We start from the raw sequence: 13429 nt of genomic DNA, 5'->3' as shown, positions 1-13429 counted from the left end.
TGTATTGGAGTGCAGTATATTAAGGTTAATCAGTAGCCTGCATGAGTCTATCAACAGCACTCTTATCACCTTTAAAAACAATGTTGTTCTTCTGGATATTGATGTGTTGTGTTGCACCACTTTATTTAAGCTGACTCCCACCTCCACTTTGCTGGCACACTAGAAGTGCTGCACCTTACGTTTTCTGTTTGCACACACATTGTACATTTTTAATATATACTTGTATCATTGCCCTGAAGTTCAGTCAACTATTTCAATCTGTAAGACAGTCTGCAGATGATACATGCTATATTTAGCCAAAGCCAAAAATAATAATCCCAGTGGAATACTGATTTCAGTAATCGATCACTCTTCATGTATTTACTATTCCAATTATATTAAAATCCCCATCTATTTTCTTTGTCAAAGAAACACCTGGCTTTGTCAAACTTGCCCGTAGTACACATCTATGGTAGTTCTGTTAACTCCTCCTGGCTACCATACCAGTAAATGAATTGGATATGTCTCCTTGCCCGCAGCGCAGGTTGAGATCTCATATATACAAAGGAATGTGTGTGACATGTAGTCAAACTGTAAGTCCCATCACCCGTATGAAGACCACGTGGTAGCCTGCGCCTTTTTGGTTCTGTATGTTGCAAGTCCAAGGAGGAAAGCCCATTCTGTGTTGTTCGGTGTTTGTTATCCTGCCTTTGATTCAAAGGTCAGAGTGCAGCTGGATACCCTCCGACTGCTTGGGGGAAATAACTGTTCATCATCCTGGACCTTTTTGCCTGATGGACCTGTATCTTCTGCCTGAGAGCAAAAGGTCAAGTGTGGTCCGCCTTTGTGCAGCTGTATGTGAGCACACTCTCAATGGCACAGTGGTAGACATTCACCAGAAGCTTCTGAGGCAGGTTCGCTCTTCTCAGTTTCCTCAGGTAGAAGAGGCGTTGTCGAGCTTTTCAGTCACCAAGTTGGTATTGGTGCTTCAGGACAGCTCCTCTGTCATCGTCAGACATTTGCCTGACTGGCTAGCTATCTGTTTACCTGCTGCATTTGTGTGTTATGTTTGCTGAAAGGTTCTGATTCCTGTCCTGACACACTCAAGTCCAAGGGCAAGCATTTTCTCATTTGGACATACATGACAGCTGTGTGTCATTTCAACCATAAAGGATGGACAAGGTCACTGAAGTCCCTAAGGGAAGCACAGACACTATGGAAATGTGCTCATTCCCAATTGTCCTCCTTGAGACCAGTGCACCTCCCAGGCCAATCAGACTCTGTGGCAGATTACCTCTTAGGCCAGAGGCTGCTCCCTGGGGAATGTAGGTTACTACCCTGAGGTAGTGCAGATGATTTAGGATTGGTACATGGGAGCCCAGTTACACCTATTTGCCTGAGAGTGCACAACTCATTGTCCTCTCCGGTATCACACCTAAATTGGACTTTCTCCCCAACAGCTGGCTATGCATTCCCTTCAATCTCTTTGATAGCTCTCGTGCTGCACAGGGTAAAATTGTCAAATTCCAGGGTTACCCTAGTTGCCCCCAGGTGGCCATGAAGCATATGGTTGCTTCACACTCCTCGGCCAGTTACACGGGGACCTGTTTGTCAGACAAACTGTGGTAGTTTCAGTTCACTTTCTTTTAAAAATAAGCAAGGCTACTACAACCTTGAAGGTTCAAGTGGCAGCTATATCTGTACGCCATGGCAACATTGATTGAAGGTCAGTTGGTGAAGAATGGGATTTTGTTGTTTGTCCATTTCAGACAGTGGCAGAACATTTGAGCAATGCAAATCTTCAAGCACTCAAAGCAAGGGACGAGATCGGTCTAAAAAGGCTCTCCAACTAGGTTGTTGAGACAATCAAAGAGGCTTGTGGGGTAGCAGGTAAACCTGCCTTGCCTCTGGATCCACTGTAGCATCCGCCATTCTACCATTTGTATCTGGGGTCAACCAGTAGTTGAGTGTCTGTTTCTATGTGAAACTGCTGGTATGAATCATCTACCTGCTTAACTGCCACTGGTAGCCAGTAAGAGTGAAACAGACTGGAAGAATTGAAGTCATGCTGCTTTCTCGGTACCTGTTTGGGGAGAGGAGATTCTGAGAAGCCGAGAGTCAGCTACCACGTTGTATTTAAAGCTACATTGCTAATGTTGCCTATGTGACTTTTTTCATATGAGATCTTGAGCTGTGCAGAGCGTGAGGAGACATCCACTCAGTCTACTGCCACTGGCAGGCATCCAGGTAGTCACAAAACAGTAGTTAGCTACATGATGGTTTTGTACTCTCGTAAGCACGAGTAGTAGGAACCATTCAGGACATGACACACAACAAGAAAAAACTGAGCAGAACTGATAATAGAAAAAAACCTTTAACCATCTTGTTTTCGGTCTCAATGGGGGAATGTGACTTTGTAAAATCTGACTTTACAGTAGATGTTTCATAAGACATTAGGAACAGCTCCTAATCCATTTAACGCAGGTGTTGTTGTGTTGTCACACTTGATCCCTCCCCCTTCCCTCCATCCATCTTCTCACAGGTGTGCTGTTGTTGGTTAACTGCCTGTTGTGCCGGGGCTACAGTATGCTGCGGGCAGCCAAGCTCATGCACTGCAACATGCTTCAGGGGGTCCTGCGAGCTCCGCAGACCTTCTTCGAGAGCACCCCCACTGGGCGGTTACTAAACCGCTTCAGCAAAGACGTTGATGCTATAGACTCCCACATCCCAGACAATATTGACATATGGATGCGCACTTTCTGGTACACACTGAATGTGCTGCTCATATGCTCTGCCCTCACCCCAATGTTCCTCATAGTCATAGCCCCATTAATGGTGTTCTATTGGTGGGTTCAGGTAAATAGGAAACAAGTCTGCTAACTCATTAATACAACATGCATGTCTGCGAGTGTTGGGTGTGTGTGCTGGTAGACTGTTGCATGTGGTTGGGGTGTTGATCACTGCTGCTCTAGTGCTGTAGCTGCAGTGTAGTTTGGTCTCTGCTAGCCAGTAGTCATAGCTGGCTGGGCCTTATTGGCTCAGTGGCTGATCTGTAGTTTTAGTCTGTGGCAGCAGCACCATTGTTCCAGTTTGCTACATGAATGATCTTTAAAGTTTATCATTTGAAACAAAGCTTGACTAAAGTAAAATTCTTATTCAGATTTTTTGTAATTCTACTGGTATGGCATTAATCCTCAGAGGCAGAGCCGCTCTGGAGGCAGAATTAATCTTACTAGTTATACTGTTATGTTGCTACTCAGGATTGAAAGAAACTATTTACACTATAGATCAAGGAGAGCTCTTTTTCCATCCAGTGTTGATCTAACAATACTTACAGATCTGCAAAGACCTTGAGTGCCAGAAGAGACCTCTTCACCAAGGGTCAGTGTGATTATTCCTGCCACAGGAGCAGCTCTGCCTGACAGCATTTATTAAATGAAGGGTTTATAGTGTTCATCACTGCTGCATTGATTTTGTTAATGATACCATTAATATAATGAATTCCAAATAATACAGCAACTTTGTTGCAAAAAAAATAGCTAGTTGTTTGCATGATGAGGAGTATTGGATTCTGACTAGCTTTAAGACCGATGGGTTGTGGTTCATCTCTGGGTTCTTCTTGTTCTTAAAATGAGATTAAGAGCTTGTGACAGCTGTAGGTGCTCATGTAAGTGGTTTTTATATAATTTATTTTAATGGCCATTTTAGATTCAGATTTGATAATACACTATTAGGTAAGAAAAATGCACCCCTTCCCCGGACCTCCAGATGGCACAGTTTGGCCTGTTTCTGCTATCACGTCTGGTTAAAGGTGCACTCCACCAAAATCCTTTCTGTTGCAAGGAACACTTATCAGTCTGTGAAAATACACAACCAAGATTGCAAGGGATAAAACAAACAAAGAGATGTTTCATCTTGGGCTTGAGACTTTGTTTTTGAAATAGAAAGGATCTAGTACCAAGTGGAGCTTGATCCAAGTCACTCTGCCACTTTGCTTTTGACACAGCTTGCATTGGAGGAGCCCTTTAACCCTTCTGAGTAGATATCATACAAACTAAATTAGGTTTAAGCCTAGCCTTCAGTTATCAAGTTTAAAAATAAAACACTATCAATCATTCAATTAATAGAACCTCTCATATAGTTCAAAGCAATGTAAGGAGCCTGCAGTAAATCAGACAATCAATCAAATGAGTCTGTCTCATTTCCTAAACATGCTACACTTACAAATCTTGTTCACCTGAAATCATCAATCACTGAAGGGAATCTGACTATGGGGCGTTTTTGATCTGTGCTCACCTTCAATATAATACACTAACTGGACCTCCTAATGAAATCAGCTGTACTGACACTAGCTCATATGTCTGTCATGGCATCCCTCCTGCATGGCCTGTTTCTTTGTTGCATCATCTGTCTATAATCTTTCCTGTAGAGGGGCTTCTTTTATAATGATACTCGTTGACATTCTGCAAACAATTCTGCCAAACCACTCTTTAACATGACGTGTAGAAAGTAATCTAACATCTTTGAAAGAACTGTATTTAATTATTAGCCTATAAATTTGATGTTTAATATGTGTGATAAAAGAAAACACCTGCAGTTTAACAACACATTTATTTTATTGTACAGAAATGGACATTTAACAAGCGATTAATGGTCCTCTTTCTATGTTGGTAACTTTATTATAGGGTTACATGCAGCCTACAGTGTAAGGCATCACTGAGGTAAACAGAGGAGAGCTGATTTACATGCAGACTTTGAACTCACCTCCTCTGAGGAGCTTATGTAACTTTAGTTGGCATCCTATCAAACGTGTAAATTGGAATATTAAATAAGCACTGCAGGTGTTTTGTTCACACAGGCTTTCTCTGCGTGCCTGCGAGTGTGTGAGTGTGTGTGGGCTCATCTGTGTGCATCATTATTGCTTTTTAAATATCTGAGCATCTGTGAGGACTTGTTCAGTTGTAATGTTGTGTTTGTTTCTCTCCCCCCAACCCCTGTAGAGATTTTATGTTGCCACGTCTCGGCAGCTAAAGCGTCTGGAGTCGGTCAGCCGCTCTCCCATATACTCCCATTTCTCTGAGACCGTCACTGGCTCTAGTGTAATCCGAGCCTATGGCAGACACTCTGCATTTGTTCTGATGAGTGATGTGAAAGTGGATGAGAACCAAAAGAGTTACTACCCTGGTATAGTGTCGAACAGGTAAGTTTCATGTTTCAGCTCAGAAGAACAGCAGCTGTGTTTCAGTGTTGTTGAAAAGACTTTGCATCATCTTTTATCCTTCTGTACGCAGCCGCTGGTGTTAATGGATTAGGCAGCTGTAGAGATATGGGGGGATATTTTTGGAAAAGTGCTTCAAATTAAAAGGGGAGATTTTATACCGATCTGTAGGATAAATATGAAACTACAATACAGCGAGCAGCTGTTTAACTTAGCTAAGCACAAAGACTGAAAACAGCTCGCCTGACTCTCCGCTTGTTTCCGTGCTCATGAGGATGACAAGACTGTAGAAAGTCACTGCTTCAAGCCACATAGACACATAACTGCCTTTTTAAACCAAAATGATTTATAATTAAAATAAACGATTAGGTTCAAAAGCCTCTTTTACATGATTACAAAATCATCCCTTTATTAGGAAATTGGTCAAAATTGTAGCTCGATCCGACTCCAGATGGCTTCTACCGTAACAGAACTCTGTCATAATTCAAAGTGCAAAGTATTGACTTTTCCTATATCATATAAGTTTGTCATAATATCAGTAACAAAATTTGTACTTAAAAGATAAAAAATCATCTATGAATGAATTCAAACTTCTGCTGATCACACATTTATCTCATAGAAGATGCTAAACTTTAAACCTGCTGTGCTTCACGTCGACATAATAAAGCTTCGGCCAATGCTAATCTAAACTGCCTCTCCTATCAGACTAGTGGCTGAGTACAGAACGACAAAGACATCATCAAATCAACCGCTGTGACATCGCTCATTTACAGTGACCAGTAGTACAGCATGCCTGAAAATATGTGATTGAATGCTTATTTATCCTATGGTTGTTGCACTTTGTAACATATTTACACCTGAAACATATAAAAGTTCCTCAGTTTTCCACCAGGTCTGACTTCTTCTAACTATCACGCTTCGCGCAGGTGGCTTGGTGTGCGTATCGAGTTCATTGGGAACTGCATCGTGTTGTTTGCAGCTCTGTTTGCTGTGACTGGAAAGGAGAGTCTGAACCCCGGCCTTGTGGGCCTGTCAGTGTCCTACGCTCTACAGGTAATCACTTACTACTGCAATGTGTAGCATTTAACTGCTTTTACTGCAAATTACATACATACAGCAGTAGCTATCATTAGTTAAATGTTCTGGACTCTTTTTAAGCTGATTTTTCTCTACGGCCGCAAACTCTGCTCTCATCAACCTAATTTCCAACTGCCTGCCAAAAAACTTAAATATATAAACCGATTAACCGAAAATCGATAAACCCGTCAAGCACTATAAACACATCACCAAGCATCAGACAAAGTTAATAACTACCGGGTGAACATAGCAAAGCATTTAGTAGCAAAAAAGTCACTGTAGTTCAATACATAAAACATCAAATTACCAATATGTCTTCTTTGTTTCTTGTTACTGATAGAGTTGAATCATACAATCCCCCAAACAAAACAACAAAACAATAGAGTGAATACCAACAGGAGAATAGTCTGAACTGTTTTTCAATGGGAGGGAATTTGGCACATTTTCCTTGGGACCTCACCCACTTCTCAGATGTACTGGTCTTCCCACAAATGCACGATCCTTACAAATGGACCATCATTGGAAAGGGAAATTAACGAGCTTTCCAATGATACCGGATTAAATGCTAATGATAAAGTGACAACAGAGATATGATCGACCAAACACCATATTCTAAACTTTTATTGCTGATTTTATATAAAGATAAATATTAATTCATCTTTAACTTTAAGCTAACTATTTCAACAACTTATCCTTTACTTTAACCTAAGTATTATATAGTTTCAGTTACTTTAGATTAACTATTTTCACCATATGATGATTACTTTCTGCTAACTAGCCCTTTAATTATAACTTCATGCTAACTGTTTTAACCATTTATCTATACCATTTTCTCTAAGCTAAATATTCAACAATATGAATTTATCACTGTTTTTCTAACCATTTACCTACTTTAGCTAATGCATTTAATTATTTATCTAATATGTTTTGCTACTTACTGAAACCTTGGTTATGATCTTAAGCACTCAACTGCAACATATGAAGTAGTTTTCACATGCAGCTGATTCTAATTGTGGATATAGTTGAAGTCATATTGTAATTAATCATACCTCCAAGCTACAGCAGACATACCTATTGGATATCACAGAAATACATTACATGGCATTGACCTTTATTGTTTCATAGGTGACCATGTCCCTGAACTGGATGGTGCGAATGTGCTCAGATCTGGAGAACAACATAGTAGCAGTGGAGAGAGTGAAGGAGTACTCTGAGACCAAGACAGAGGTATCTGGTATTATATGTGTGTTTGTATGTTTGAACATAGACGATGTGCCCGCTGCTGTCCCTTTGTAATCCTCCACAGAAGTTGAGCTGTGCATGTGTTTGCTTTCAAAAGTTACATAGTGTTGGCTTCGTGCTGCTATTAAACGTAGGAATTTACCCACATTCCAAAAAAGCTGTCCTGCTGCCAAGACATGTTCTCAAACAACACAAGACCTATAAACCATAACTAGTTCCAGAGACGTTAGATTACCTGGTGCCAGCAAGGGCCCCTCTGTTACGTAAGACAAACAGAGCATTTGTACTGTACACAGCGTTCTTTCTCAGCACCAGCCTTTGTTCGGAGCATCCAGTGTGTCCCAGGTGTGAAATAAATGTCTGGCAGCTCCCGGTGACTTTGCTCACACTGAGGTCCAACTCTTCGACTTTCAGAGTGATAAACAAATCAGTTCTGCTAGAAGCCCAGCAGGCTAATGAGTTGTTCAGAAAGTTTTCCTAGTCAGAAATGCTGCGTTGGTGTTCACAGGCCCCCTGGGAGGTGGAGGACAAGAAGCCCCCACTTGAATGGCCCATGAGGGGGAACGTGGAGTTCCACGACTACAGCGTTCGGTACAGAGAGGGACTGGACCTCGTCCTAAAGAAGCTCACTCTGAGCGTCAAAGGCGGAGAGAAGGTGGGGAGGGTGTGCTGAATCCATCAATAAACAATAATAGGTCAACAGGGTGGCTTCTCTAATCACAGCTGTGCTTCTCTACAGATTGGTATCGTGGGTCGTACAGGAGCCGGCAAGTCCTCCATGACGCTCTGCCTCTTCCGATTGCTGGAAGCTGCTGCAGGAGAGATCACCATTGACGAGGTTAAGATAGCCGACATAGGCCTGCACGACCTGAGGTCCAAACTCACCATCATTCCACAGGTAACCAACACATTCACACACACGTTCCAATCAGAAGCAGAGAGAGGATAAACTTTGGTTCTATGGATATCACATTTTAAGCCCAGTACTTTTTTTCATCTGTGGTTTCGATATTGCAATCCAACAGAAAAGCTAATTTGTAAAACCTTTGGTTTTAATATTTCGTGGTCAGGAGCAGCAACTTACCCAAATCTTGTTTCATCATGAGGTTGTCAACAACCAGCAACCACAGCAGAAAGTAACTTGTCTTCCCACAACATTTTTCAGATCTCTTTGTGAAACCACTAATTATTTTAACTAGCTAGCCTTAGAGGTGCTGATTGCAGATTTGTTTTTAGATTTCGATTGATCCAGGCTAGCTGTTTACCCTCTTTGTGCAACCACTGATCAATATCCAGCTTGAACAAACTGAACTTACACCCACTAAGTCTGCCTGAACCTGGGCATCATAACTGACGACCAGCTAACCTTTAAGGTTCATGTGGCCTCGATTGCTCGGGCATGTCAGTTTGCCCTGTACATCAGGAAGATCAGACCCTACCTGTCAGAGCATGCAACGCAACTGCTGGTACAGGCCCCTGTAATATCATGCATTGACTACTGCAGCTCCCTACTGGCAGGCCTTCTTGGATGCACATTCAAACCTGCAGATGATGCAGAACACAGCAGCGCAACTGGTCTTTAATCAACCTAAAACAGCACGTCACCCAGTCGCCGCTCGCATAAAATTCAAACCCTGTTGCTCGCTTACAAAACAGCAACAAAAACGGCTCCTGCCTACCTGAACGCCCTCATCCAGGTCTACACTCCGTCCCGCCCACTACGCTAACAACAGGGCCCTAAGTTGCTAACTAGACTCTTCTCCTCAGTAGTCCCAAGGTGGTGGGATGAGTTACCAATCTCCATTCGGTCTGCAGAGTCGGAGCTGTTGCTGACTTTGTTTCCTCCTGTCTTGATCGTTGCTTGTGTTGTATGAACTCTCAGATGTAGGTTGCTTTGGATAAAAGCGTCTGCTAAATGACATTATAACGTTGTAGCTAAGCTTAGCTGTGCCTGCTGTTTCCAGTGTACAGATAGTAGAGACGACTTATGAGGACAGGAAACTAATACATCTGTCTTTAAAAATTGAATCATGACAGCTGATAATAATTGAAAAGATATTGTCACTTCTCAAACACAAGATTTATTTATGTTCTATTGTTGCAAATGAAATGAATGATAGGCAATTAAAAAAAAAAGATACTGAATTAATTAATTAAACCACAATTAAGAGAATGCATTATTGATAGTTTCTGTATTTCTTCTTGACCTGACTAAAAACTTGTGTAACTACCGTACAACCGCCAACGACGAATGAAAGGCGGGCTAGTCCAGGTGTATTTGGTCTCTTATCGTTCAACACCTTCAAAGTCTGTTCTCCACCACAGGAGCCCGTCCTGTTCTCAGGCTCTCTGAGGATGAACCTTGACCCCTTTGAGAAGTACAACGATGAAGAGGTGTGGAAAGCTCTGGAACATTCTCACCTCCACAAGTTTGTGAGCAACCAGCCGGCCAAACTGGAGCTGGAGTGTTCAGAGGGAGGAGAGAACCTCAGGTAAGCTCAGGGGGAAGAAGATGCAGTAAAGCAGCGTTGGAAAGGAAACTTTTGTGTGTATTAGTGGGAGTAGACAGAGGAAAGTTTCTCTGCAGTGCTGTGATTGATGTGTTGTGTACTGATGACAGTGTGGGCCAGAGGCAGCTGGTGTGTTTGGCTCGAGCTCTCCTGAGGAAGACGAGGATCCTCATCCTGGATGAAGCTACAGCTGCTATCGACCTGGAGACAGATGATCTCATCCAGTCCACCATCCGGATCCAGTTTGAAGACTGCACCGTCTTTACCATTGCTCACAGACTCAACACAATCATGGATTATACAAGGTTCTGTATTTTGAGTGGTAGTGTTATATGAGTACTTGTATCTTGTATTGTATCTTTACTTTTGAGCAGTCTTTTCTTCAGTGTTCTTGCTGGCATGTTACAGCACATCTGTGTGTTTTCAGCCACTTGCTGATCACTGGTGAGAAGTTGTCAGCAGTAAAAGTAAGGATTCCTACAGAGATGGACCTTTAAAGATTAAGATACAATAAAAAAGACATTATCTTCAAAGCCACCAGACTCCATAGACAAAAACAGTAATTTTACCTCACAGGACATGAGAGTTCTTTGTCTCTCTTGATTGGTTGTTTTCTTTGTGTGCGTTATTGTGTGTTAAACAAATCTTGTGTTCGCTCCAAACTAACAAACAAACAAAACAAATTAACCAAATATTAGATTATTTTGTCAACAGAGTTTGGTGGCTTTAAAGAGAGATATGCTACGGCAGATTCTGGTGGGAAAAAAGATCTTACCTTATCAGAAAGGTCTTTCTCTGTGGGGATCCTTTCTGTAATGTTCTCAGACACTTAGGCTACGTTCCGACTGCAGACACATGTGGTCCAAATCAGATTTTTTTGCTCATATGTGACTCAGGTCTGTTTTTTTCATGACAGTGTGAACAACACAAATCACATGGAATCTGAACTTTTGGGCCACTTTGACTACATTCACTCTGCAAACGCTCAATTCCGATTTCTTGGTCAGATCCAATTTTCTTCTTTGGCTGATCACATTGTTTTTAAAATGTGGCCAATATCAGATTGCTGTGTGAACAAGTCACGGTCTTGAACTGACTGATGCGCAAAAGAACAGTAACAAAGACTACGCGCAGCACGCTGTCGTACATAAACAAACATGGGTGCCGTGGAAGTCAGCGTTTACGGTTTCATGTATAAATTGGTTGGGGCTAATTCGCTGGCTTCCAACGGCACATCAATTTATACATGAAACCGTAAACGCTGACTACAACAGCATGCTGCGTGTAGTCTTTGTTATTGTTCTTTACGCATGCGGGTCAGTTAAGGACCAGTCTACACTGCAATCTGATATTAGCAACATTTTAAAAATAAAGTGAACAGCCAAAGAAAAAAATCAGATCTGAGCAAGAAATGGGAATTGAGCACTAAGGCTTTAAGGCAGTGTGAACAAAGCCTTAGAATAACAATGTGACCCTGCATTCAATCAGGTGTACTTGCAGATATTGTGTTGTAGCGATAAGCCCTTACACATGTCAGGCTTAAAATCTACTGAAGCTCTTCCATAACGTTTTGTGCTTACCAGTCATTTGAAAATATGTAAACAATAGAGCATAGGTTTAAAATAGCGAAATAGCCCAGATATAGTACAGACTCTGTGAATGACTTCTCTTCTCCTCTCTCCTCTTGCAGAGTGCTGGTGTTGGACAAGGGACAGATAGCCGAGTTTGACACTCCTACAAACCTCTTATCACAGAGAGGAATCTTCTACGGCATGGCGAAGGATGCAGGACTGACACAATAGAAGCGCCTTCTGTCCCAATGTTACAAACCAGGCTGGAGGATCAGGGCACGTACTGCTGGTTTTGAATTAAGCTTGGATTTAAGCTTTGCAGACTTGGATCAATTAGAAGTTGCCAATATTTGTAGTGTTTGTCTGCACCCACATCAGGACACTTACTGTACATACTTTTCTGTGATCGTCTTACGTTTCTGGCACTGACTGTGTTGTCCTGTGTGGCAAACAACGGCCCTTAGGCATCTGAATAGGAATCATAACAAGCCATAAGGGCAAGTACTAGTTGATCCAAGTCTGCTCTTTAGTGCCTTCTGCCAGTGGGATAAAGAAAGCCAGTGAATGTATCTTTTTTTTTTATCAGCTGTCTGCTGCAAAACAAACAACAAAAAGAAAGAAAAGGAGGAACTTTTTTATTTTATTTTTTCTACAAAGAAAAATGCTGTGCCACTGTACTTTCCTCAAAAGAAAAAAAACATCCTTTTGTGATAAACCCACTTATTTTTGTACTGTACCGTTATTTAAGCTACTTTTTAAAGAACTGTTTCATCTAGGGAAGTTTGCTCAGTTAAATATGTGATTCTTTTGTGAACCAAATCTATAAAAACTTGAATTCTGTACTACCAAAATATGAGATATGACAATGCCTTTATTAAAAAAAGGAAGAACAATGTTTGTGTGCTGTCTGGATGATGTGTGATGTAAGGAGTAAGCCATCCCACGATTTCACACATCAAAGGGCTGTTTACTAGTCATTAGAAGGGCCACTGGTTATTAACAGAGACTCCTTCATACAAAGTCAGAGGATAATGTAAGCATTTATTCCTACTCATTATCATGCTGATAATTACAGTTAATAGTCTGCTGCTAATGAAACAAGGATCAGATTTAAAATGTCAGCCACAGACTGAGGAGAAATCATTGTCTAAATGCAGCACAACTTAAGTATTTGATCACAATGAGCTTTCACATGATATCCATTGATTTTGAGGTAAAAGGTCTATTTATTTAAGGAAAAGGAAAAACACTCAGTCCCCAGGATGTATGGTACACCTAACAAATGCATTTCTTTGAATCTTCAATCATTCATAATAACAATAAACTTTATTTGCATGACACCTTTCACACAAGAACTGCAGTTCGAAGTGCTGGGATAACAGGGATAAATAGACTACTATAATGTTAATCAAATGGAAAGTAAAACCCATATGATATTAATAGTATAATAATAATATAATAATAAAGATGAAAGGTTCAAATTTGTCAAGCACACAATGTGTAAAATAGAGTTTTAAAAGCCTGCATGAAAGTCCAGTTTTTAGCTTCTTTCTGAAAGTACTCAGCGAGCCGGCGTCTCTGCTGTCTTCAGCTTGTGTGTTCAGTAGCTTCTGGATGAAATTGACAAAGGCAGAAACTTGTGAATGAGGTGGGAAAAGTAAGGAACACAATCAACAGCACCGCAAACTTGAGCCTCCAAAAGTTTGACACTAACATTTAAAAAACAATCCAAACATTACAGCCTTCATAAAGGAAGCATTTTATCCAATAAACTGGATGTGTATTTACCTTCAGTCATAACAATAATTTGTCCTGGTGGAATTAATGTGAAC

The 13429-nt window shown here is 41.2% G+C and overlaps 1 protein-coding gene across 1 annotated transcript in view; it reads left to right on the top strand.

The window, feature by feature from the left end:
- abcc3 (ATP-binding cassette, sub-family C (CFTR/MRP), member 3) overlaps positions 1-12820 on the top strand; it is a 57101-nt gene extending 44281 nt beyond the window's left edge. The window contains exons 24-31 of the mRNA XM_069664699.1: positions 4980-5179; positions 6124-6250; positions 7400-7501; positions 8025-8171; positions 8256-8414; positions 9842-10008; positions 10137-10331; positions 11717-12820. Of these exons, the coding sequence (XP_069520800.1) occupies positions 4980-5179; positions 6124-6250; positions 7400-7501; positions 8025-8171; positions 8256-8414; positions 9842-10008; positions 10137-10331; positions 11717-11828 (1209 nt within the window). The 3' untranslated portion in view covers positions 11829-12820. The remainder of the gene's footprint in view (positions 1-4979; positions 5180-6123; positions 6251-7399; positions 7502-8024; positions 8172-8255; positions 8415-9841; positions 10009-10136; positions 10332-11716) is intronic.
- Positions 12821-13429: the final 609 nt, after the last annotated feature.

The sequence above is a fragment of the Semicossyphus pulcher genome, unplaced genomic scaffold (genome assembly GCF_022749685.1).
Source record: "Semicossyphus pulcher isolate SPU_LCO1_2020_fin unplaced genomic scaffold, fSemPul1.0.p SCAF_16, whole genome shotgun sequence".
Classification (NCBI taxonomy): Eukaryota; Metazoa; Chordata; class Actinopteri; order Labriformes; family Labridae; genus Semicossyphus; species Semicossyphus pulcher.
Note: the sequence above shows the minus strand (reverse complement) of the source record. Positions and strands in the feature narration are given on the sequence as shown.